The sequence below is a fragment of the Eleutherodactylus coqui genome, chromosome 2 (assembly GCF_035609145.1).
Source record: "Eleutherodactylus coqui strain aEleCoq1 chromosome 2, aEleCoq1.hap1, whole genome shotgun sequence".
NCBI lineage: Eukaryota > Metazoa > Chordata > Amphibia > Anura > Eleutherodactylidae > Eleutherodactylus > Eleutherodactylus coqui.
Window position 1 is genome coordinate 28153260 of NC_089838.1, and position 27827 is coordinate 28181086.

At 46.0% G+C, this 27827-nt stretch overlaps 1 protein-coding gene across 2 annotated transcripts in view; it reads left to right on the plus strand.

Moving 5' to 3' along the window:
- Positions 1 to 27827, plus strand: part of ANO2 (anoctamin 2) — a 270743-nt gene that overhangs the window by 168480 nt on the left and 74436 nt on the right. For both annotated transcript variants that reach the window (XM_066590524.1, XM_066590523.1), the window contains 3 exons: positions 21351 to 21422; positions 22976 to 23177; positions 26836 to 26947. In XM_066590524.1, the coding sequence (XP_066446621.1) occupies positions 21351 to 21422; positions 22976 to 23177; positions 26836 to 26947 (386 nt within the window). The remainder of the gene's footprint in view (positions 1 to 21350; positions 21423 to 22975; positions 23178 to 26835; positions 26948 to 27827) is intronic.

The window sequence follows — 27827 nt, forward strand, 5'->3', positions numbered from 1 at the left end:
TAGAGACGAGCAGGCAGGTACTCGCATAAGGCACTACTCGATCGAGTAGTTTGCCTTAGCGAGTATGCTCGCATCTCTATTTTTAACCCCACAGTTTCTTTTCAGGAGTTAATGCAATTTAAAGAAGAAAAAATAACATTTCATAGTTTTGCAAATATGTCATTTTAAAGACAGTTCTTTTACATATTTGCAAAACTATGAAATGTTATTTTTTCTTCTTTAAATTGCATTAACTCCTGCAACTCTTGCAATGGAGGGAACACCCTTTGGCTTTCAGGGCACAACCAAATAAATTCCAGGCCCCATTGCACACTTATAGAGCCATCAACCTGCCAAAGCAATAGAACGCACCCCACAAATTACCCAATTTTAAAATCTAGACCCCTTAGTCCATTTATCTAGGTGTGTATTGAGTATTCTAACCACACAGTGTTTTGTAAAACTATTATGAAACAGGTGAAAAATAAGTAGATTTCACAAATATTGAATTTTTTCACAAATATGTCACTTTCATGACAGTTTTCTGGGAAGGCGCACCCAATGTTATAGCACTAGTTCTTCTGTGTTTAGCAATGCCCCCATTGTAGCTCTAATCTGCTAGGCCTATAATGGCGGGAACACCTATTGGCTTTCAGGACTCAACTGAATAAATTACAGGGCCCATTGCTCAATTGTGCAGAAAAAAAAATAATAATTTGACTCCCTTAAAAGAATCCCCCCTTCTTGGCATTCCCTAAATCTTAGATAAAAGTAATATTGTAAAACTGTGTGGTATGTCTCAAAACAGGGGTAATTACAGAAGCCTGCTTGGGATGGGACAATAAAAGCGGGTATCCCTCCTCCTCCCACGCTTGCTACAAGCCCTAAAATTTTTTTGGGGGTATTTCTTGACCTGAGTGACAGGGATGGGGTGACAAAATAGTGCTGTGTGAGCCTTCGCACCTCCTCAGACTCATCAGCTTGCTGAAGTGGAGTGGTCTTAAACAGAGGGCTCTCAACAAGCTGCTCTTGGAACCGCGGGAAGGTGAGTGTTCCCAGGGGCTTCTTGTAAATTCCAAAGGCATTATAGGTAGCGATCTTAATAAGGTAGATGGCTACCTTTTTATACCATTGGATAACGGCGATTACGTGGCTGGGGACCCCCTCACCAGGGCAGCCGGAAGCAAGGAGATCAGGGGCGTAACTATAGAGAATGCAGGGGATGCGGTTGCACAAGGGCCAAGGAGCCTTGGGGGGCCCATAAGGCCTCTCTATTCCATATAGGGAGCCCAGTACTATGAACAAAACATTATAGTTGGGGGCCCCATTCCAGGTTTTGCATTGGGGCCCAGTAGCTTCAAGTTACGCCTCTGAAGGAGATTTTAACTTTCTCGCCCTTCCCCCGGCTTCTACGCATGTGTCTGCCACTTTGACGGTGAGCGCATGCACTGAAACCGTGGAAGGTACGTGGAGGATGATCGCATCGGGAAACAAATCTGGGGGCGTCTGGTAAGAAGTTTTATCTCCCCTCACTGATGCGATCGGTGAGGGGAGATGAAACTAACTTTTTAAACTTTTTTAAAAACTTTTATTACTTTTGGATAACAGTGATCACGTGACCGAGGATCTACCTTTAGTAGCCAAAAGCAAGGAGATTCTGCAATTTTGCTGGCCATGTGCAGAAGTCTGGAAAGGTCCTCCTGGACGTGATCATTGGGGGACATCGCAGAGGCCTTAGGTGAGTAGTTTCACTTCCCTCACGAATCGGTTTTCTGAGGGGAGATGAAACTTTTGCTTTTTAAACTTTTTAAAAAACTTTTATGAGATCGCAATTATCTATTGGATAATTAAGATCATGTGACCTCCGGTAGCCGATAACAGGGAGCTGTCACACTCTCAGATCCCGGGGCTTTATTCTACAATGCCAACATGCTTTCATGGCCCTGTAGAATACAGCCCAGACACCCAGGATGGAAGAACACATATAAACAACTCGCCAATGAAAGCGGGATGATGTCAAGAATTGTTCTGACGAACAGGCAGTGCACAGTCAAGCAAATTGTGGCCAGATACAACACTATTGCTCCAACTAACATGTTCGGACACACAACTTGTAGTTCCTTAGCACAAATGGACTATAAGGGATCTCTTACACGAGTGTGCTTCACTGCATGCTGCAGGCATATCTCAGGCGCAGGAGCACACAGCAAGTACACAATGACATGCATACGTGCTGCGTACCGAAAATCCCCATACACTATCTCGGCATGTATGTGCATGTAATATGTGCCAAGACAGTGCATGCTCCAATGGATTTCGTGCGCAAAATTGAAAGTCAATGTAAGATTGTTACTGTGTATTATGCACCCAAAATCCATGCGAGTAATACATGGTAGCATACGCCTAAGAGTTCTAGTTCCGGTACAATTGCTGTCTAAGAGAACCAAAAAGAGAAGACTCCAGTTGGCATAAGACCACAAATTGTGGATCACTGAACAGTGCAAAAACATCACCTGGTCAGACGAATCCAGATATCTGTTGCACCATGAGGGTGGGAGGGTTCAAATTTGGTGCAAACATCATAAATCAATGAACCCTTCGTGTCAGGTGTCAACAGTTCAGGCTGGTGAGGTGGGGTAAGGGTGTGGGGAAATGTGTTCTTGGCATACCCTGGGTTCTCTGATATCTGTGGACGGGTGCCACAATAAATTGCTTTGGTTCTGAAGACCAAAGTAGGTCCAATGTGCTACTCAGGGGCGTAACTATAGAGGGTGCAGGGGATGCGGTTGCACCCGGGCCCTGGAAACTTAGGGGGCCCTTAAGGCCTCTCTTCTCCATATAGGGAGCCCAATACTATGAATGAAGCATTATAGTTACCCTGTTACAGGTTTTGCATTGGGGCCCAGAAGCTTCAAGTTATGTCTCTGTGCAGCATGGTTTAGGTATGGGTACGGGTATAGATACAGATAGAGGGGGGGGGGGGGGCGGCTCATGTTTTGCATCAGGGCCCCTGAGCCTTTAGTTACACCCCTGGTGCTACTAGATGGGGGTCTCTAATAAAGTATCAATTCGATATTTGATCCAATATTATCCATTGCGGTGATGAATCCCTCCAATCAATTTAACCCCACTAGTTCTATCTACCAAAGCTGCCATGAAGTGTGGCAATGGGGCATTCCTACTATAGTCCATCCTGAGATACTCTCTTGTGCTACTTTATCAATAGAATAGTGGGACATGTCCTCTATATACAATGTAAGGCTCTTGCGAAAAACATGCAAACGTCTTGCAAATACTGTAAAATTATGCAATACAGTGTATCACATTATATATTTCATATTTCACATCAATCTAAGACAATGTGCTGTGACTCATCATGGAATTGGCAGAAGATTCTCAGATTCGACAGGGTGAGTCACGATTCTCTCTTTTAGAAGCCATGGTTCATTTCAGATCACACATTAATGAGGCGGACATCCTTTCAACAATTAGCTCTAATTTTCCTTGCAGCTTTACTCATTACGGGTTAATATTGGCACTCTATGGCGCACTTTTTTTTTCTCTTTTTCCTGAAGACAGAGGAGTGAATCTTTAACAGCAATGAAAAAGTTAAGCTCTGAATGCATCGCTGACCTCCAATTCTCCTTTGAAAAATAAAATGATTCCCCCAAGAATCTACAAGTTCTTAATATGCCACAGATACATACAATAGTAATAAAACACGCACATGTTCGACTGAAATGAAGTCATTCTCTGCGGTGAACAATCTCTAAATTATGCTAAACCCAGCAACTGAGCTTATAAATTACAGGGAACATATAGCCTCTCTGGAATGTAATGGGCTGCATTCCACAACAAGTGTATATTAGAGAATCCAGATATAATACACATGTATTATAGGTATAGCCACCCTCAGTTTCATGCAGACCTCAAAGGGAAATGGCTTTCTGAAAAGGGTGTAGTCTCCTATCACTATGGCTTCAGAGAACATCTCTTATTCTGGTGCATTGTGCACATACAATAGATTTCAATGGAAAAGGTGTAATGCTTCATATATCCTGCGGAGGCTCTGCAGGAAAATTGAACACTTTCTGTCTGGTTTATGGTGTTTTAGACAGATGACAGGTTCCCTTTAAATATGTTTGCATTTGATTCTATAGGTTTTTTATTTGTTTTGCATATATTTTTTTAAATCTATATGTCGCTCATGATGTCGTATAAGACTAATAGTGAATATTCACAGTTAGTTCACAATCTTCCACTGTAACTGGGGTGTCTATAGGAGCAGCATCTATAGAAGCGACAGTTACAGGGGAAAACCTCAACTTAGGGCTTATTCAGACAACCGTATATCGGCCACGATATACGGCGTCCCTCTCTGCACGGGGAGGAGGCTGGAAGAGCCGGGAGCGGTGCTCTGAGCTCCCGCCCCCTCTCCGCCCCTCTGCACTATGTGCAATGAGGGGAGCCAGGATGGGGATGGAGCTAATTCCCAGAACTTAGCCCCGCCCTGTCCCGCCTCCTCTCATTGCAAACAGGGGGTGGAGAGGAGGCAGAGAGGGGGAAAAAGTGCAGAGCACTGCTCCTAGCTCTTCCAGCCTCCTCCCCCTACAGAGAGAGACGCCGTATATCGGCCGGCGTAAATACCCGGCTGATATACAGTCGTCTGAAGCCGCCCCTATAGTGACAGTAGTGATTGGTAAAACCAAAAAAAAAAGTTGGTTACCGTGTTAGCCGGTAGAGCAAGGTGTGGTTGTTCTCGGAAAGAGAAACTATGTAATCTTATATCTCATAGACATAATACCTTTTAATGACTAACAAAAATACATGATGTTATAGCGAGCTTTCAAACCTACCCAGGGTTCTTCCTCAGACTTATGGAAGATCTACTCCATAAGCCTGAGGAAGAACCCTGCGTACTTTCGAAAGCTCACTATAACATCATGTATTTTTGTTAGCCATTAAAAGGTATCATATCTACAAGATGACTTGGTTTCTCTTGCTGGGAACAATCACAGTAGTGACTGGCACCCACTCCAACCTAAACCCTCTCCATAGTCACCCTGTAATCAGAGACTATAAAAGTTATATATCAAAACTTCTGAAGCAAAGTGGGGAGCTGCTGCCTACATTTTATTTCATTGTACTAAATTAAAAAAAAGAACTACAAAATAAAGAAAACTTTTTGTACGCATTGCCCCAGATAAAAGAGAAAAAAAAAGAAAAAAGATCACAGGAAAAAAGTATTAAAAACAGCCCCTATACTGTATGTCACAAAGAAAAAAAATAGGGCCACCACATGCATGAAACCGCTAAAAGCGTCCGGGCCTCGAAGACTAAAACACTTGGTCCTTAGGGGTTAAAGAGAACCTGGCATAATCTCAGCTAAGTGGGGTCAACTGACTCTATCACAATTTTGTTGTTACTCCCTGCGTCCCCCCTTACTGAGTATTATAACATTCTGCTCCCGATGCTTTGAATCTGTCAAGTGGGTGGACTCTACCACACATTGTCAATGGATGACATCAGATTTAAATGAAAGTGACCTGCGGAGACCGCCCACTTGACAGATTGAATGCTGTGAATGTGGAATCTTAACGGGACGTGACACAGGGGAGTAGAAAGAAAAGTCAAGCTGCAAAGTAAATGGGGCCACAGCTGCAAAGGTATAAAGCAGGGGTGTCAAACTCATCTTTACCGAGGGCCACATCAGGCTTATGGTGACCTTCAAAGGCCCGATTGTAAGACAGTACAGTAAGGGCTCCTTCACACAAGCGTATTTGCGTACATAATATGCAGTGAATAGAGGCCATTGATGTCAATGAGTTCATTCACATGATGTATATTTTCACACAGCATGACCTATTTTGTTGCGTACTGCGCACCCCGATACGCCATTGAAGTGAATGGGCCGCGCAAATACGTGGTGAATGCTCAGAAAACCTATGTATTCGCTGCATATTTGCGCACCATTTCACCATCTGCGTTCTTTTTTTGCGTGCCCAAATATGCCGGCATAAGCGATTTTCGATTGCGCAAATACGTAGCGTATTTGTGCGACCGAAATACGATTACACTCGTGTGAACGAGCCCTAATAGTGACCCCTATAGTGGTCGCAGTATTCATAGCGACCCCCACAGTGGCCCCAGTAGTCATAGCGACCCCCACAGTGGCGCAGTAGTAACATTAACCCCCCCTCAGCAGCCACCATTAAAACCTCCCCAGCAGCCATCATTAACCCCCCACCCCTCAGCAGCCACCATTACCACCCCCACCAGCAGCCACCATTAAATCCCCCTCCCCCTCAGCAGCCACCATTAAACCCTCCCCAGCAGCCATCATTAACGCTCCACCCCTCAGCAGCCATCATTAACGCTCCACCCCTCAGCAGCCACCATTAACCCCCCCCCCTCAGCAGCCACCATTAACCCCCCCCCCCTTAGCAGCCACCATTAACCCCCGCAGCAACATTAAAATAGTTCCCCCCCAACCAGAGGCATAACTTAAAGATCCTGGGCCCCAATGCAAAACCTGTAATAGGGCCCCCAACTATAATGCTTTACTCATAGTACTGGGCTCCCTATATGGAGAAGAGAAGCCTTATGGGCCCCCTAAGGCTCCTGGGCCCGGGTGCATCCGCATCCCTTGTATCCTCTATAGTTATGCCCCTGCCCCCAACCCATATACTTACCTCTTCCTTGCTGTTTGTGCTGCTCCCCCTCCGCTCGCATATTAACATTTTCCACACCACTTCTGCCCTATTCAGCAATTCCAGCAACCTGATTGGTTGTTTGGGTTGGCTGATTCACCAAACATCCAATCAGGTTGCTGGAATTGCTGAATAGGGCAGAAGTGTTGTGGAAAATGTTAATATGCCAGCGGGGAGCTGCAGCACCCCAGCTGGTAATCACTTTAGTGGTGAGGTAGCGGGTTCGGCCTGTGGGCCTTGTGTTTGACACGTGATATAAAGCTAGCCCTGCTGACCCAAAGACATGATAGGTCCTCTTTAACTAAGTTATGAAGGACTTTGGTCATGTTCAGCCAATATAATGCAGCAGCTAAAGCTACAAAAAATGCCAGATCCGACATCATGGTAGTTAAGAGTACAAACTCAGCTCTGCTATGCATGTATACAGCTGGTTCTTAAGGTTTTCTTAGCTAAAGATGTGTAAGATGAACAGTGGCCACAGAAGGAGGTGTTTTCTAGTATTTCTGGCAATCATATCATTGAAGAACACTTTGGCATGTCCTCAGTTGGAAATGGCTGATAACAGAGAACAATACAGTGCAAGTGGAGAAAGATGAACTATAGGTTTAGAATCACCTTCAGATATTATTAAATATTCATGTCAAACATAATCCGTTGTTTGTTTACATCGCTGGCCCTAGCAATGTGCGACCAGGGTGCCAGCCACCAGCTTATAGGAGGGGCACCAGGTGTATCATGCCCCCTTAGGTCTGCCCAGCCAGATGATCTTCAGCTATGTGGCAGCATCTTGTAAAACTGCATACATCATCCTCCTCCTGGCTCTGGCTCCTCCCCTTTGATGTTCTGAGACACCGCTGTCAGTCTATTGGTCCCTCGCATCACAATCACTTAGTTCTACTACTGTATTTATGTTATAAGCTTGGTTCTGGTATTGTATTTATGTATTGAGGTTGATTTGTGCTGTATTTATATTATGAGCTTGGTTCTGGTGCTGTATGTATGTTATGAACTTTATTCTTGTGTTCTATATGTTATGTGTTGGTTCTGGTACAGTATTAACTCACTGACTTGTTCTGGTGGGGGTATGTTGCTATCATGCTGCTTTCTGCACAAGCAGAATACAGGCAGACTGCCTATCAGTGCAATATATAATGGGTACCATCTGACCAAAGGCCAGCACTGTTTGATTATGTATACCCCGGGGCGTAACTATAAAGGATGCAGGGGATGCGGTTGCACCCGGGCCCAGGAGCCTTAGGGGGCCCATAAGGCCTCTCTTCTCCATATAGGGAGCCCAGTACTATGAATAAAGCATTATAGTTGGGGGCCCTGTTACAGGTTTTGCATTGGGGCCCAGGAGCTTCACGTTACGCCTCTGTGTATACCATGTCTTGTAGTGGAGGACAAGTGTATAAGTCATACATCCTTATCTCCCTCTGCCCACATTAGGTTTCATGGTCAGATGAGACTTCACCTAAAAAGGTAAAAAATAAGTAAATAGAATGGAATTGTTAAAAAATACTTTAAACGAAGCTGAAACGTGATCTGTACAAATGATGTAAGTTGTCTGCCAACTGGCTGTGACCTTAGACATAAAATCAGATATGGTGCAAACCTGATAGTGTAAGATAGTTGAGCAAACTTGTTTCCACATCTCATTTGTTCATTATTTGTCATTCATAGAATCTTAAATTGATACCTTACGGGTTTGGGTAATGCCAGTAAAGGCAATGTACATCGTCAGACTGGCTGATTGGCACAGGCCCAAAACGTCTGCCACCAGCAGTATAAGCATCTTCTTGCTCACTCAGTACTACAGGCTGAGTGCACACAGCTCTCCGCCTAAGGGCATATTCACACCTGTTCCTGCGGTTCCAGTCTATTTCCATTGTTTGGCTCAATCCTACGCACATGATGGGCCTGAATGGTACAAAACGCACTACATTGAGTATAATGGGGTTTGTCCAGCTTCCAGCATTCTGCCCAGCATTTCCCAGGAGAAATACCACTATTTTGTCTTGGACTTTATGCCAAGTCTGCACCGGAAGTTCTTTGTAGAGCCATTGATGCAGAAGTGAACCTGGTCTAACCTATCCTGTCTCCTCCCTATCTCCTCCACTCACAGTACAGCATGAGATGGGGAGGAGACAGGATGGGTAGAGCCAGCAGTATTTAATGAGTGAGAAAAAACTTTTACTGCTGGTGCCAGAAGTTTTGGAGTGCGAGACGCTATTACTAATAGGGGCCACAAAGAGGACACGAATAGTAAGATGAGCCACATAGGGGGCAATAACTAAGAAGAGCCACACTTGGGTCACGATTACTAATAGGACCAAAACTGGGGTCATTTTTACTACAATAGGGAAACCTATTACTAATAAGGGCCACGCAGAGGACACTATTACTAAGAGGGGTCACGCACGCTTGGGTCAATATTACTAAGGGGGGCCATTAGAGGGTCACTGTTATTAAGAGGGTCCACATTGGAGTCACTGTTATTAAGAGAGGCCACATTAGAGGACAGTATTACTATGAGGGGCTATAGAGGGGGCACTATTAATTTGTGGGGTTACAGGTGAGGCACTTGTAAGATGGGAGTACTGAGAGGTCACCAATCCAAGAAGACATCACCTGGGATCACTGGCAGTATATGCACTGTAATCACTATCACTGCACCGCGTAGAGTTGCTATTTGAACAATATATGGCAATATACTTGAGTTAGCTGCCACATCTAAACCCACCATGTTATAAAATGGGTCTTATAGGAGTTCTATGTATGGCCCTGGTCCTGGAGAGATACCTAAGGGCGATCTGGCATCCAAAACAAATTGAAACAAGCATGCAGCCAGTGGTGAAGTAGCGATCACATATCATTTGCTTGGCATGTATTTACATTGAACAGTAATTGGGTAGTTTTGATCGTTCATTGGATCATTCATGACCGTTCCTCTAGTCAACACTTCTGCCACTGCTTTGTATTCAGCAGATTGTTACCACGCCTGTTCACATGAAAGGATTTGCAGGAAACAAGCAATGATTTTTTGGTCTGCATGAAAGATCCAGTCAACGATAATGTAACAATTTATCGCTGATCATTTGATTACTGTGTGTTTTGTAGAGGTGCACTACAGAGAATGTCCTGTAGGGGGCAACAGACAGGCATTCTGGTGCCTGAGAAAAGGGAAAACGCCCATAGGTGTGGTCAGGAAGTTGGATATAAGAGTACATTCCTGCTACACCCAGGAGGTGTTGGCTGAGAGAGCCAGAGCGGACCTGTTAAGCAGAGCTAAGCTGCTGCAGGCCAGTGGCCTAGGAAAGCCCAGAGGCGTAACTATAGAGGATGCAGGGGATGCGGTTGCACCCAGGCCCAGGAGCCTTAGGGGGTCCATAAGGTCTCTCTTCTCCATACAGTGAGCCAAGTACTATGAGTTATGCATTATAGTTGGGGGCCCCGTTACAGGTTTTGCATTTGGGCCCAGGAGGTTCAAGTTACGCCTCTGGTGACCACCCTAACCTTAACACCCAGGTGGTGTGTATGTGGACTTTTATGTTTTGTTGAAGAATGTTATATGGACTCTGTTTACTTTGGTTGTACTGTGAATAAAGACTGGCAGGAGCCAGGTTTAAAAGGAAATCTGCGTCTCCAGAGAGTTCTTCTACGTGGTCGGTGCCAATTCCGGTCTGAGAGTTGGCAATCTGCAGGCAAGTGCACCCCGCTTGCTTACAGTTTATACCTAACAATTATCGTGCAAACCACTCGATCCAACGATTATTCACAGGGTAATTGTGCCATGTAAATGGCCTCTATTCTGTATAGAGGGAATGTGGGACCTCAGCATAATTTGTTCTGGCGGACACAAGTAAAACAGTTGACACTGGTGGTGGTATAGAGCTGTTTTCTACTTCTACTTAAAGGGGTTGTTCACTTTGGACAACCTGTTTTTGTTAGAAGGTGCCCCCAACAATAAGCTGATCATAGGAATCTCCAGTGATAGCCTGTATTCTTCAGGAGTACCCATCAGTAAGTAATAGATTTCCCAACAGTGCCGCCCCAGGTGAAATCAATGGGACATTTGTGTAATTCATGGACATGTCATGTAATACAGTTAGAGATGCTCTTTGTAGTTGCTCTCTGCTCTGCTAATCTATGAATGTCCTAAATGGTGAACTTCCCTTTATAAGATCTTACCAAGGCCATGAAGATCATTGAAATGTATTATCCTCTAACTACCCTGTTTCCCTGAAAATTAGACCTAGCATGATTTTTAAATGGTGTCCAGGCAGATATATGTGTAAAAAAATATTAATTTTTGCTTCAAAATATTTCTAAGACCCTGTCTTATTATCAGGGAAACACGGTATGCCCTCTCTTGCTTAGTAGAGGCATGAATATATTGAGTTCCCCTTTAAAAGCAATGTTCAATGGCATACTGTCAATGAAGTTATTAATGTTTGTCTTCAGAATGTTCTGCCATGCTGAATGCGCTTGGGTACGCAAATCAGCGCTGCTAACAGCACCCTTTACAATTGCCAACCAATGATGTCCCAGAGGTGCTCGATGGGAGATAAGTAGAGATGAGCGAACACCAAAATGTTCGGGTGTTCGTTATTCGGAACGAACTTCCCGTGATGCTCGAGGGTTCGTTTCGAACAACGAACCCCATTGAAGTCAATGGGCGACCAGAACATTTTTGTATTTCGCCGATGCTCGCTAAGGTTTTCATGTGTGAAAATCTGGGCAATTCAAGAAAGTGATGGGAATGACACAGAAACGGATAGGGCAGGCGAGGGGCTACGTGTTGGGCTGCATCTCAAGTTCACAGGTCCCACTATTAAGCCACAATACCGGCAAGAGTGGGCCCCCCCCCCCCTCCCAACAACTTTTACTTCTGAAAAGCCCTCATTAGCATGGCATACCTTTGCTAAGCACCACACTACCTCCAACAAAGCACAATCACTGCCTGCATGACACTCCACTGACACTTCTCCTGGGTTACATGCTGCCCAACCGCCCCCCCCTCCCCCCCCACAGCGCACACCAAAGTGTCCCTGGGCAGCCTTCAGCTGCCCTCATGCCACACCACGCTCATGTCTATTTAGAATTGCGTCTGCCATGACGAGGGACCGCAGGCACACACTGCAGAGGTTGGCACGGCTAGGCAGCGACCCTCTTTAAAAGTGGCGGAGCGATAGCCCACAATGCTGTACAGAAGCAATGAGAAATAGAATCCTGTGCCACCGCCATCAGGAGCTGCACACGTGGGCATAGCAATGGGGAACCTATGTGCCACACACTATTCATTCTGTCAAGGTGTCTGCATGCCCCAGTCAGACCGGGCTTTTTAATTCATAGACACAGGCAGGTACAACTCCCTATTGTGAAGTCCCTGTCGACCCACAGCATGGGTGGCTCCCTGGAACCCACCGGCGGTACACAGAAATATCCCATTGCATTGCCCAACACAGCTGAGGTAGTAATGTCGTGCTTAATGCAGGTGGGCTTCGGCCCACACTGCATGCCCCAGTCTGACTGGGGTTCTTTATAAGTGTACAGATGTAGTAAAAAGTCCGTGTGCACCTACAGCATGGGTGGGTGCCAGGAAGCCACCGGCGGTACATAGAAATATCCCATTGCATTGCCCAACACAGCTGAGGTAGTAATGTTGTGCTTAACCCTTTCCAATCCAATTTGTATATGGTTTTCCTAGGGGGCTTACTCTTTTTCTGCTGTTATACAACGGCGCTATATGCTGGCTAAAGCCAGTACTGCATGAGCTGACACGTAGGATAGGCTCCGACAGCAGAGAGGCTGGCAATATACAGTAAGAGAACCCCGACGGACGTCTACCAACAACGGAGCTGTACAGCCTTAAACCCTAATGTCTTCACAGGTCACACAGTGGACTGGAAAGGGTTAATGCAGGTGGGTTTCGGCCCACACTGCATGCCCCAGTCAGACTGGGGTTCTTTACAAGTGGACACATGTAGGTTAAACTCCCTGTGGACCCACTGCCTGGGTGGGTGCCAGGAAGCCACCGGCGGTACATAGAAATATCCCATTGCATTGCCCAACACAGCTGAGGTAGTAATGTCGTGCGTAATACAGGTGGGCTTCGGCCCACACTGCATGCCCCAGTCAGACGGGTTCTTTAGAAGTGTACAGATGTATTAAAAACTCAGTGTGCACCTACAGCATGGGTGGCTCCCTGGAACCCACCGGCGGTACATAAAAATATCCCATTGCATTGCCCAACACAGCTGAGGTAACGTCAGCTGTAATGCAGGTGGGCTAAAAATTAATTTGATTACACTGTAGGCGAGGGCCCACAAAAATTGCTGTATCAACAGTACTAATGTACATCCCAAAAATTGGCCATGGCCAGCCAAGAGGGCAGGTGAAACCCATTAATCGCTTTGGTTAATGTGGCTTAAGTGGTAACTAGGCCTGGAGGCAGCCCAGTGTAACGAAAAATTGGTTCAAGTTAAAGTTCCAACGCTTTTAAGCGCATTGAAACTTATAAAAATTGTTCTGAAAAATTATTTGAGTGAGCCTTGTGGCCCTAAGAAAAATTGCCCGTTCAGCGTGATTACGTGAGGTTTCAGGAGGAGGAGCAGGAGGAGGAGGAGGAGGAATATTAGACACAGATTGATGAAGCAGAAATGTCCCCGTTTTGGATGGTGAGAGAGAACGTAGCTTCCATCCGCGGGTGCAGCCTACGTATTGCTTACGTATCGCTGCTGTCCGCTGGTGGAGAACAGAAGTCTGGGGAAATCCAGCCTTTGTTCATCTTGATGAGTGTTAGCCTGTCGGCACTGTCGGTTGACAAGCGGCTACGCTTATCTGTGATGATTCCCCCAGCCGCACTAAACACCCTCTCCGACAAGACGCTAGCCGCAGGACAAGCAAGCACCTCCAGGGCATACAGCGCTAGTTCAGGCCACATGTCCAGCTTCGACACCCAGTAGTTGTAGGGGGCAGAGGCGTCACCAAGGATGGTCGTGCGATCCGCTACGTACTCCCTCACCATCCTTTTACAGTGCTCCCGCCGACTCAGCCGTGACTGGGGAGCGGTGACACAGTCTTGGTGGGGAGCCATAAAGCTGGCCAGGCCCTTAAAGACTGTTGCACTGCCTGGGATGTACATGCTGCTCGATCTACGCACATCCCCTGCTACCTTGCCCTCGGTACTGCGCCTTCTGCCACTAGCGCTGTCGGCTGGGAATTTGACCATCAGCTTGTCCGCAAGGGTCCTGTGGTATAGCAACACTCTCGAACCCCTTTCCTCTTCGGGAATCAGAGTGGGCAGGTTCTCCTTATACCGTGGATCGAGCAGTGTGTACACCCAGTAATCCGTCGTGGCCAGAATGCGTGCAACGCGAGGGTCACGAGAAAGGCATCCTAACATGAAGTCAGCCATGTGTGCCAGGGTACCAGTACGCAACACATGGCTGTCCTCACTAGGAAGATCACTTTCAGGATCCTCCTCCTCCTCCTCCTCCTCCTCAGACCATACACGCTGAAAGGATGACAGGCAATCAGCCGGTGTACCGTCAGCAGTGGCCCAAGCTGTCTCTTCCCCCTCCTCCTCATCCTCCTCATGCTCCTCCTCCTCCTCCTGTATGCGCTGAGAAATAGACAGGAGGGTGCCCTGACTATCCAGCGGCATACTGTCTTCCCCCGCCCCCGTTTCCGAGCGCAAAGCAGCTGCCTTTATGGTTTGCAGGGAATTTCTCAAGATGCATAGCAGAGGAATGGTGACGCTAATGATTGTAGCATCGCCGCTCACCACCTGGGTAGACTCCTCAAAATTACCAAGGACATGGCAGATGTCTGCCAACCAGGCCCACTCTTCTGAAAGGAATTGAGGAGGCTGACTCCCACTGCGCCGCCCATGTTGGAGTTGGTATTCGACTATAGCTCTACGTTGTTCATAGAGCCTGGCCAACATGTGGAGCGTAGAGTTCCACCGTGTGGGCACGTCGCACAGCAGTCGGTGCACTGGCAGCTTAAAGTGATGTTGCAGGGTGCGCAGGGTGGCAGCGTCCGTGTGGGACTTGCGGAAATGTGCGCAGAGCCGGCGCGCCTTTACGAGCAGGTCTGACAAGCGTGGGTAGCTTTTCAGAAAGCGCTGAACCACCAAATTAAAGACGTGGGCCAGGCATGGCACGTGCGTGAGGCTGCCAAGCTGCAGAGCCGCCACCAGGTTACGCCCGTTGTCACACACGACCATGCCCGGTTGGAGGCTCAGCGGCGCAAGCCAGCGGTCGGTCTGCTGTGTCAGACCCTGCAGCAGTTCGTGGGCCGTGTGCCTCTTATCGCCTAAGCTGAGTAGTTTCAGCACGGCCTGCTGACGCTTGCCCACCGCTGTGCTGCCACACCGCGCGACACCGACTGCTGGCGACATGCTGCTGCTAACACATCTTGATTGCGAGACAGAGGAGGAGGAGGAGGAGGAGGAGGGTGCTTTAGTGGAGGAAGCATACACCTCCGCAGATACCACCACCGAGCTGGGGCCCGCAATTCTGGGGGTGGGTAGGACGTGAGCGGTCCCAGGCTCTGACTCTGTCCCAGCCTCCACTAAATTCACCCAATGTGCCGTCAGGGAGATGTAGTGGCCCTGCCCGCCTGTGCTTGTCCACGTGTCCGTAGTTAAGTGGACCGTGGCAGTAACCGCGTTGGTGAGGGCGCGCACAATGTTGCGGGAGACGTGGTCGTGCAGGGCTGGGACGGCACATCGGGAAAAGTAGTGGCGACTGGGAACTGAGTAGCGCGGGGCCGCCGCCTCCATGATACTTTTGAAGGACTCAGTTTCCACAACCCTATACGGCAGCATCTCAAGGCTGATGAATTTTGCTATGCGGACGGTTAACGTTTGAGCGTGCGGGTGCGTGGCGGCGTACTTGCGCTTGCGCTCGAACACTTGCGCAAGCGACGGCTGAACGGTGCGCTGAACTACACTGCTGGATGGGGCCGAGGACAGCGGAGATGAGGGTGTGGGTGCAGGCCATGAGGCGGTAGTGCCTGTGTCCTGAGAGGGGGGTTGCATCTCAGTGGCAGGTTGGGGCACAGGGGGAGAGGCAGGGGTGCAAACCGGAGGCGGTGAACGGCCTTCGTCCCACCTTGTGGGGTGCTTGGCCATCATATGTCTGCGCATGGTGGTGGTGGTGAGGCTGTTGGTGTTGGCTCCCCGGCTGAGCTTTGCGCAACAAAGGTTGCACAGCACTGTTCGTCGGTCGTCAGGCGTCTCTGTGAAAAACTGCCAGACCTTAGAGCACCTCGGCCTCTGCAGGGTGGCATGGCGCGAGGGGGCGCTTTGGGAAACACTTGCCTCTACCCCTGGCCCTGGCCACCGCACTGCCTCTTGCAACCTGCCCTGCTGATGCCCTTGACTCCCCCTCTGAAGACCTGTCCTCCTGAGTAAGCGTTGCACACCAGGTGGGGTCAGTCACCTCATCGTCCTGCTGCTCTTCCTCCGAATCCTCTGTGCGCTGCTCCCTTGGACTTACTGCCCTTACTACTACCTCACTGCAAGACAACTGTGTCTGATCGTCATCATCCTCCTCACCCACAGAAAGTTGTTGAGACAGTTGGCGGAAGTCCCCAGCCTCTTCCCTCGGACCCCGGGAACTTTCGAATGGTTGGGCATCAGTGACGATAAACTCCTCTGGTGGGAGAGGAACCGCTGCTGCCCAATCTAAGCAGGGGCCCGAGAACAGTTCCTGGGAGTGTTCCCGCTCCTGAGCAGGTGTCATTGTAGTGGAGTGAGGAGGCTGGGAGGAAGGAGGAGCAGCAGACAGAGGATTCGGATTTGCAGCAGTGGACGGCGCAGAACTGCGCGTTGACGATAGGTTGCTCGAAGCACTTTCTGCCATCCAGGACAGGACCTGCTCACACTGCTCATTTTCTAATAACCGTCTCCCGCGTGGACCCATTAATTGGGCGATGAATGTGGGGACGCCAGAAACGTGCCTCTCTCCTAATCGCGCAGCAGTCGGCTGCGACACACCGGGATCAGGAGCTCGGCCTGTGCCCACACCCTGACTTGGCCCTCCGCGTCCTCGGCCGCGTCCACGTCCTCTAGGCCTACCCCTACCCCTCAGCATGCTGTATTACCAGTGATTTGATTTCACAGGCAGGAAATAAATTGGCGCAAGACTGCAGGCCAAATATAATTTTTTCCCTTTTTGGAAAACGAAAGGCCCCACTGCCTCTAGTGAATGAATAATCTAAGTTTAATAACTGTGCTGTGTCCCTGCTAATGTGTCACAGAACGTGAGGGTAGCAGAGTTATTATAACTCTTGGAGAGCAGGTATTTTTTTCCCAATTAAGGAAAGCAAATGGCGAAGCCAGCAGTAAAGCGTAGCTGGGTGCGTCTGATTTAGCAATGTTGTTCAAGCAGCTCACACGTGTCCACCGCCCTTAGGACGGACAGAGGCTGGACAAATAGATTTGTTTTCAGTTTTTTTCCACCAAAAGGCAGCACTGCGTATATTCAATGAACATGAGAAGTTTAATAACTGTGCTGTGTCCCTGCTTATGTGTCACAGAACGTGAGGGTAGCAGAGTTATTATAACTCTTGGAGAGCAGGTATTTTTTTCCCAATTAAGGAAAGCAAATGGCGAAGCCAGCAGTAAAGCGTAGCTGGGTGCGTCTGATTTAGCAATGTTGTTCAAGCAGCTCACACGTGTCCACCGCCCTTAGGACGGACAGAGGCTGGACAAATAGATTTGTTTTCAGTTTTTTTCCACCAAAAGGCAGCACTGCGTATATTCAATGAACATGAGAAGTTTAATAACTGTGCTGTGTCCCTGCTTATGTGTCACAGAACGTGAGGGTAGCAGAGTTATTATAACTCTTGGAGAGCAGGTATTTTTTTCCCAATTAAGGAAAGCAAATGGCGAAGCCAGCAGTAAAGCGTAGCTGGGTGCGTCTGATTTAGCAATGTTGTTCAAGCAGCTCACACGTGTCCACCGCCCTTAGGACGGACAGAGGCTGGACAAATAGATTTGTTTTCAGTTTTTTTCCACCAAAAGGCAGCACTGCGTATATTCAATGAACATGAGAAGTTTAATAACTGTGCTGTGTCCCTGCTTATGTGTCACAGAACGTGAGGGTAGCAGAGTTATTATAACTCTTGGAGAGCAGGTATTTTTTTCCCAATTAAGGAAAGCAAATGGCGAAGCCAGCAGTAAAGCGTAGCTGGGTGCGTATGATTTAGCAATGTTGTTCACGCAGCTCACACGTGTCCACAGCCCTTAGGACGGACAGAGGCTGGACAAATAGATTTGTTTTCAGTTTTTTTCCACCAAAAGGCAGCACTGCGTATATTCAATGAATAATAACTGTGTTGTGGCCCTGCCTATACAATTCTTTCCCTGCAGTATCAATGGAGGGTGCAATGGTCTGCAGAGGCGATTTTGAGAAGCAAAAAAAAATGCAGCACAGCTAACAGCAGCCTGGACAGTACTGCACACGGATAAATATGGCCCTAGAAAGGACCGTTGAGGTTCTTGAAGGCTACACTCACTCCTAACACTCTCCCTGCCTATGCAGCACTTCTGTCCCTTATGCCAGGTGCAACGGTCTGCAGAGGCGATTTTGAGAAAAAAAAATTTGCCACTGCTAACAGCAGCCAACACACAGCTATCAGTGGCCCTAATAAGGACCTTTGGGGGGTCTTGAAGCCTACACTAACTACCAATTCTTTCCCTACAGCAGCTCCGGTACAAACAGCACTGTCCCTCATCTAACTCACACCGCATCTGAGGCGAACCGCGGGAGGGGCCGACTTTTATGTTCGGGTGACACCTGATCTCGCCAGCCACTCACAGCAGGGGGGTGGTATAGGGCTTGAACGTCACAGGGGGAAGTTGTAATGCCTTCCCTGTCTTTCAATTGGCCAGAAAAGCGCGCTAACGTCTCAGGGAAGGAAGTGAAAGTAACCAGAACACCGCATGGTGTTCGTTACGAATAACGAACATCCCTAACACCCTAATATTCGCACGAATATCAAGCTCGGACGAACGCGTTCGCTCATCTCTAGAGATAAGTCTATAGATGCTGCAGGCCATGCTAGCATGTTTAGGCCACACAGACTGGTCACAGTTGCACAAGCAACATGCGGCCTAGTGTTTTTGGATTGCAAAAACAGCTGCTGGGACACCTTGGAAAATGCAGCTTTCATGACTAAATCAACATAATACTGAGCTTTTAGTGTACCTGGAATGAAGACTAGAGGGGTCCGACTATTGTACATTCCCACACCGAAATCTGAGAAATAAGACTAGTGTGATTTAACCTGTTTAGGACCAGCCACAGTAAATTTACGGCGGCTGGTCCTGGGCTTAGAGCACCGCCGATAGTAAAATTACGGCGGTGCTCTAAGTCTCCTGCCTCTGCAATCAGTCAGAGGCAGGAACGGGTTATCAGCTGTTAGTGACAGCTGATAACCCAGAGCAGAAGGCAGGAGGGGTTTTTAACCCTTCCTGCCTTCTGCTTCCCCGATATACAGTGCTCAATGAGCACTTTATGGGGAAAGTGAAAGTAAGATGTTCTTTCACTACGGGAGCCTCGGGGGGTCATGTGACCTCCTGGGATTCCCTGCTACTGCAGAGCTGGAGGGTCAGACTAGACCCTGGCAGCTCTGCAGGCGACTAATATCACCACAGGGGTTGCTTTCCCCTGTAACTAGGGTTCCTATGGACGCCCCAGCTACAGTGGGAAAGTGTCAAATAAAAAAAAAAAAATATGTGAATGTCCCCCAGAGGTCTTATATGACGTCATGGGGGACATAGATAGTAAAAAACATAATTACATAAATAAGTAAAACAAAATAACAGAATAAAACAACAATACATACATAAGAAAGAGAATAACACAAAGCAGACGCCAACAAAACCGTCGCCGTATGCGCCCTGTAAACCAAAACCATACATACTATATATCAAAAGGTCCGAAACAAATAGAGGAACCCATTCCCATACTTTATTTTAGTGTAAATATAAAAATAATTTTTAAAAAATTATAAATTTAAAAATGATTTTTTTAGCTTCTTACCGACAATAAAACGGAAAAAAAAGTCTGTGAAAAAGATATAAAAAAATAGTCCTATATGTCACGGAAAAAAAACGCAGCAAAAATAATTTTGGTAGCTAAAGGAAAAAAAAATAGAGCAGTAAAACCGCCACATGGGTAAAATCCCTAAAAAGTGTCTGGTCCTTAAGGTACAAAACAGCTAGGTCCTTAAGGGGTTAATAGCATTGCCCGTGTGGTCTCCAGACCAATCTCTAGCTTTCATTGCATCTGAGATAAAAGTGAGAATTATCACTGAAGAGGATAGACCTCCATTGCTGTTTTGCTATGTACAATGCTAGCCTTTCAGAGTGGTGGCATGAGGTCAGCGGAACATCTGGCTTGTAGCCCAATTTTGTGCAAGCACCTTCTGATGGTTTGTGTAGACACTAGTCAATGCTCTAGGCTTGGGACGTGACATCCCATTTCACTTGCAGAACAGCCAATTTTCTAATCTAATGATCTGCCCATGCAGAACTCCACCTCTTGGACCTCTTGCTGTCATTCAGGTTTGTCGTTGTTCTCCTAACCACTGGGACACGCAACATTGAACAGTGCTGACATCTTGGCCTACATGTATGGCGATCTACCGAAGTGAAAAACTATGGTCTCTCAGGTCAAGGGTTCTGCCCCTCTCAGTTTGCAACAAGTGTCAACAAGAGTCACAGCACAATCATACCTCAAGACTTTATCCAATTTTTGAGGTTTCATGTGGCTAAAAAAAACTTGTTTCAATCTGGCTTTGATAGAATTGAATCCCCTCCCACATGCCAAAGGTTGGAGCTTGGTGCTTGAAAGTTTGATCATTTGCATATCTTAGTGACACCTTAAATTTCCTCTATTTGCATAACCCTACAACTTTTCGTTCTTTGTTTTGTAATTTCAATGTTAAGTGTCCAAATGATTACCTAGAATTAGAAAAGCATGGCTGCTTTTTTTCCAGAAACAGCACCACACCTTTCCACAGGATGTGGTTGGTATTGCAGCCACATCTATTTTAGTAGAGATAAGCTGCAAGGGCAGGCACACCACATGAATGACTGTGTTTCTGTTTCAGGAAGAAAGCTAGGCAAATCCACCTAGTTATGCAGTGATACATCCTTTATCCATTGTCACTACATAACAAGAACTGAAGTTTATCAGTGTCAGTGAGAACTACAAAAAGCTCCTACTCCAGCAGCCATATTGGTTTTCACCCACTTTGCCCAGGAACAGATACAACTAAGAAATCACTAAAAGAGTTGCCTTGCTTCCAGCTGTTTGGTCGCAGAAAGCAGACAGCTCTGTACATTGTGCAGTGGCTCAGGTTGGTACTGCAGGCTGAGTCCTCTTGAATTGAATGTGACTCATCCTGCACTACCAACCTGAGCCACTGCACAATGTACAGAGCTGTCTACTTCCTGCAGCAAAACAGCTAGAAGTTGGACAACCCCATCAAAATGAACTTTGACTGATGTGCCAGAAGAGAGTGCCCTAAAAAGGGGGGCACAGTTAGGGAACTACTAAGATTATTATTTTAGTTGTCCATTATTTTTAATCCTACTTACATGAACTAATATTTTCTTATCTCCTTATGTGTTTTCAGAAAAAAGAGAAATTAACATGGAGAGATCGCATTCCCGCGTATATGGTCAATTTTGCAGCAATTTTATTTATGGTAAGTAACATTATGTTGGGCTTTAACTGTACCTAAATTTCAATGACTATTATCATACTAATACTAATGTACCAAATGTTGTGCTAACTTTTAGGGTCTATCCATCATTTACAGTAATTTTACATATCAAAAACACTATGGTTACGTCCGTGTAGTCCGTGGGAAAACGATCTACACGGACGAAACAAAAATAGAAAGCTGGATGGAAAACAGAGGGGTATGCACTTAGGAATGGACACGAACAACATAAATCAGATGTGCATACTAACACCAGGCAACTAAATACTTACCAATAGTACTACAACTCAAACTGATGGAAATATGAATAGGTAAACACGAGGTATTAGTTTATAATTTGGCTACGTAAGCTCACAAGCCAACATCAAGGGTCCTCGTTGTCTTGTGAGTCCTTACTCTAACAAGACAACTAAAACCACTAAAAAGGAACCCTGCCTGCAAGCAGGGTGATCGCCCCAACAGGGACGGCCCCATGCTGGAAATTAGGGCACTGGATCGCCCTAGATGGCAACAGGCAGGAACCCCAGACAAGGGGAAATCACACAACAGGCATCTAATCACCTACAGACACAGGGGAATACAACATAGAACATAAAATTCACCAGTTGCACACCTACAAACACAGACATCGCCACACAGAAAATCAACTATGCATACAGACACTGAACAGGACACTGTTCACACCTTATGTCTGATCACCTGTGAACAGACACTGAACACGTCACTGTTCAAATCAACAAACAGACAAGGGAATCCCAACAAACGAGCAGGTCCTAGGAGCACAACGTGACATCTATCTATCTTCTACATAGTTGTCACTTCATAATTATACAGGGTGACCCACTCACTGCAGGCCCAGGAAAATCAGCTATAACTAACAGACTAATGAACACATTTTGATGAAATTAGCTCAAAACATACCTTACTCAGTGGGAATTAGGGACTCGATGAGATTCAAGAAACCCTTATACAGTTGTAGTCAGTAGCGAATGAGACATAATGGCTAGTCTGGGAGGCTTGTCTGGCTGTCTTACTCAGCACACCATGCCACCCAAACAGTCATGTAGTCAATGTGAGCCTGTGCTACCTCCTTAATGAGTAAAATTACTTGAATAAATCATAAACTATCCAGGAACTGAAAAGAACCATCGCTCAAAAAACTGCTGCCGTGACATCAGACAACCTAACCAGAATGATTAGCAATATGGAGTGTCGGGTTCAAGCATACTTGGCAGAGGACACTTCCAGCATATGTTAAGAGTCGTTCTGTATTCTCATTGGGTAAGGTACGTTTTGACCAAATTTCATTAAAATGTGTTAATTAGTTTTTGAGTTATAGAGTTGGTTTTTCCACAGCTGCAGGATAATAGTGTGGCTGGCCATAGCTTCCTTCAAATTCAGCTGATCGCTGGAGGTACCAGGAGCGGGATCCAGGGCAATCATCTGATCACCCTGGACCCCATATTCCTAAAGGCATTGTGCAAGTTGACAAAACTCATTTAACCTACAAACTTCTTTCATTCTATCTTCCATAGATTGCACTTACATTTTCAGCTGTGTTTGGAGTCATTATCTATCGGATCACCGTTGCCGCAGCCTTGGCGGTCAGTGCAAATGAAGGCACCAGAACAAACGTTCGTGCTACCGTGACGGCCACTGCTGTCGTCATTAACTTGGTTGTGATTCTTATGCTTGACGAAATCTATGGGTCTGTTGCAAAATGGCTCACGGAAATAGGTAAGAACTTCATATTACATACAGGATGAACACAGCAGAGGGCCCCTGTGCAACAAAGCATTAGGGCCCTTCATCTCATCATAGAGAACCCTCGCCATTTAGGTCTCTCTAACAATCCACCAGTTATTGGGAGTCATGAAATGCATTAGCTCAGTCTGTTACATGCAATTTTATAGTAGGAAGTTGCTTTAAAGGTAGCAGAGGGCCCCCTTCCATAACAGACCCTTGTGCATCTGCTTCAAGCTGCACATATCATATGTCTGCCCCTGCATATATACATTACTCCATACAACAGACTCCTATAACTGCACCCACTTAAGAAATCACTCTACCCAAAGTATTAGTCTTTGGAAGTGTTCTTTTTGCATATTTGTTAACTTTTGTGAAGTGACAGCAGAGATATTCCAACAAGTGATGTATCAAAAGGCACAAAGCACTCCAAGCAAACTTCAAATGTTCATTTTTTTATACACTAGTCTGACCATAATTGTCTTCACTCGGCACTTGCAAGCAAAGTCATGAAATTCTGTGATTTTTTTTTTTCCCTTTGTTTGTTCTTTCATCCCTTGGATTTACTTAAAGCCACCTGTCACCACTGGTCCCAATTTGAAAGATAGGCTAAAAATGGTGAAAACCTGAAAAATGTATCTGCAAAGAATGATTTACGGTCTAAGATATTATTTTCTCAATTAGAAGGGTGTTTTGGCACTTTAATATTGTAGGTTTCTTGGATAGGCCATAAATATTGGATTGGAGGGGGTTGGAATACGGACACATCTGTGGAACCTTCTTTAGCTGGTCTTAAGAATAGGCCATCAATATCTAATCAGAAATTGCCCATATGGAAACCCATGATAATTGATGATGGACCTTCATCGCTAAGTCAGTTTGAGCATGCATCTCTACACAGAGTCAATGGATGTTTTCATGTCAATATAAAGGACTTTCATAAGCCGTATGATCATAGGATCTTACTAGGACCCCATGCTATCATCTTTTACCAGTAGGAGAGCTACTATGCCAGTGCTTGCTTTTCATAGCATTGGAGAACACCCATTGTTCTCAATTGCCATTAAAGGAACTTCAAAGCCAAGACACACTTGATGGGGCCCTAGGTTAATGGGGGAAAATCTTAACTGGAGAACTTCCATCTATGTGTTAATATTATCAAACCTTGGAAAATGCTAAGGTCCGCTGGATTTTCAAGCCCATGACGATCATAGTTAAGATGCTCCATGCTTGTGAATACTCACTGTGATCCTGCCACCTAAGGACCTAGGGCCAGACCTGATTGCTCTACTGACACTCTGATAGGGCATATGTAAAGGACTTGTATAAACCAGGTACCCCTTGTAAACGAGGACTTTGCAAAAATGAGCAGATTAATGGTTTCCGTTCTCAGACATTTCTCTATATTGAGTCCATTTACTTCATATATAAAGTTGCCTGATGCAGCAAAGTCTTAAAAACTCTTAAAAATGTAAATTCTTTACTGGTTCAGATCAGCGGTTAAACAATTTCTTAGAAATTGATATCTCTATTTCCTTTTTGGGGGTGGAGGTGACTCACAGAGGGATGGAAAAGTTTGACATTTTAGTCTTTTTTTCCTTTAAAAAAAAAAAACAACTGTTTCTAGAAAGCAAACACGAATGTAACACAATCACGCTTTTCATTACTACAACACTACTGGAGGTGTCTTTTACTTTAAATCATCCTGTGTTACTTAAATAAGTTTTCTGGGACCAAAAAAAAAGTTAAAAGGGCTTAAAAAATCAATACAAATTGAATACTCACCTACCTCGGCAACTTCCCATCCAGTGCTGCAGTCCTGATGCCCACCACACGGAACTCGTAAGAAGCAGCCGGTAGTCACGTGCCGTTCATTGTGCATGTGACTGTTCAGCCACTCACAGGCTTCAGCGGTGATTCTTCTATGGCCACTGAAGCTTGTAAGTGGCTGAGTGTTCATGTGCATCGCTTCTTCTGGGTTCCGGGCGGCAAGCATCGAGGGTGCTGCGCTGGATAGGGAATGGCCAAAATAGGGAGTATTTAATAAAGGGGATTATATCTCATATTAAAAACAAAGGGGGAGCAACAAGTGGAAAGTAAGATCACATGTTTCTCCTATAGGTAAAAAAGAGCTCAGGCTTTGACATTTTAGGGCCTTTTCATCCAGAAACAGTATAGTTGATTTGTGAGAATACTCATGTTCACAGGTGTATTAGGTCTCCATGCAATCTCCAAATTATACGTAGGTATATTGCGCCTCTGTCAGGATAAGTGGACATACAGTAGATCCCGTGATGACAGGTGAGGCACCTTGATCTTCACCATTATAACCTCGCCATACAGGATCTTGCCTTCGCTGCAGGGACCCCAGGCCGTTACTCTGAAAGTGCTCCCAGTAATGTAGCGGATTCTACTATAGAGGTGCGGTACCTGAGGGTCTGTACAGAAGAGCAATCAGACGATCAAGGCTGGGGCAGGTAGCACAACTTCAGAACGTGGAACATGCTGGAGGTCAGGACATACAGAATGGGTTCAACATAGTACAACAGATCAGAGTTCGACCAAAAGACCACAAAATCAGGCATGCTCTCCTTGGAGAGGTAAGTTGGTGGCTGTGATCTATAACGGGTTCTCTAGGCCCCCCAACTGTATATTCTGTTTGGTGCATATAAAAGCAGGCTGAAAAAATGTAGGATTCTCCATCAGATGTCATATTGCATTTTGCTCTTAAGGGAGAAAACCTCCATAATGTGGTGCCATACAGAAGAAATATATGGCAGCACATATACTGTAGTACATGTGCTACTGTACAAGCTCTGTGGAGATCCAGGAGTGTAACTAAAGGCTCAGGGGCCCAGGTGCAAAAGTTCAGCTTGAAAATATACATGACCATTAGCGCATTTCGGACAAACATCCTTAAAGGGGTTGTCCCGCGAAAGCAAGTGGGTCTATACACTTCTGTATGGCCATAATAATGCACTTTGTAATGTACATTGTGCATTAATTATGAGCCATACAGAAGTTATCAAAAGTTATTCACTTACCTGCTCCGTTGCTGGCGTCCTCGTCTCCATGGTTGCCGTCTAATTTTCGCCGTCTAATGGCCAAATTAGACGCGCTTGCGCAGTCCGGGTCTTCTTATCTTCTCAATGGGGCTCCGTGTAGCTCCGCCCCGTCACGTGCCGATTCCAGCCAATCAGGAGGCTGGAGTCGGCAATGGACTGCACAGAAGAGCTGTGGTCCACGGAGGGAGAAGATCCCGGCGGCCATCTTCAACCGGTAAGTAAGAAGTCACCGGAGCGCGGGGATTCAGGTAAGCGCTGTGCGGTGTTCTTTTTTAACCAGTGCATCGGGGTTCTCTCGCGCCGAACGGGGGGGGGGGGTTGAAAAAAAAAAAAACCCGTTTCGGCGCGGGACAACCCCTTTAATCATTAAAAATGGCACAGGGTAGCTGGGGCCCCTGTTACAGATTCTACATTGGGGCTCTGGAGCTTCAAATTACACTCCTGCTGGTAGTTTACTTCTAATTGTTGATAAAGTCAAATAATCTGAATATTTTATTTCCATTTTACATGTTCTGTTCCTTTTTTTTGATGTTTCATACTTTTTGTCAATCAAGGGTTAATGTATGGTATTTTATCTTATGCAGAGATACCTAAAACTGAGAAAACCTTTGAAGAGCGGTTGATACTCAAGGCATTCCTTCTGAAGTTTGTGAACTCCTATGCCTCAATATTCTATGTGGCCTTTTTCAAAGGAAGGTAAGTTGTACCTTGAAGCAAAATTGTAAAGTAAGCTGATATTGTAGAACTTGTTTTATCAGTAATGAGTGATGTCTCCGTGGCTGATAAAAAAAAAAGATATCCTTTGGTTAACTTCTTGTCCTTTCAGTGTAAACATTTTCACAATATTCAAAAAAGTTTCAGAAAGTTCCAAAACGATGTAAGAAAATGGCTTAAAGGAGGTGCTATGAAGACCACCTCTGTCCATTTGCCATGTTAACTAAAAAGATGTGAAAAAAACTGGTATGGAGGTGCAACCCTCTAAGCTACCGGAAGATGAAGATCAAGGTCCAATGTGTGATGGTGAAAGCACTTCTTTTTTATTATTTCACAAATTAAGAACCAGCAATAGAATACGCGTTTCGGGGATGAACCCCTTTGTCAGTTCGGCTGGATAGGACAACAGAATGCCCGGGGGTGACACAATTCCAAAGGTGTTTTGGATGTGTTGGAGGTCCTGTGTGTGCAGGAGGATAGGGGAGACAGAAGTGCTTGCACAGGACCTCCGACACATCCAAAACACCTTTGGAATTCAGTCCTATCCAGCCAAACTGACGAAGGGGTTCATCCCCGAAACGCGTATTCTATTGCTGGTTTTTAATTTGTGAAATAATAAAAAAAGAAGTGCTTTCACCATCACACATTGGACCTTGATCTTCATCTTCTAGTAACTTAGAGGGTTGCGCCTCCATACCAGTTTTTTTCACCTTTTCGATACACTCACGCCCACACTGGTGGAGCGTCATCTGGTTGGCAGCACCTCCACCATTCGAAATACTCCATCATTGGAAACACTTTGTACTCTAGAAATATTCCACCACCCTCACTGGGTCTTGCTCCACCCTCCTTTTTCATCTTT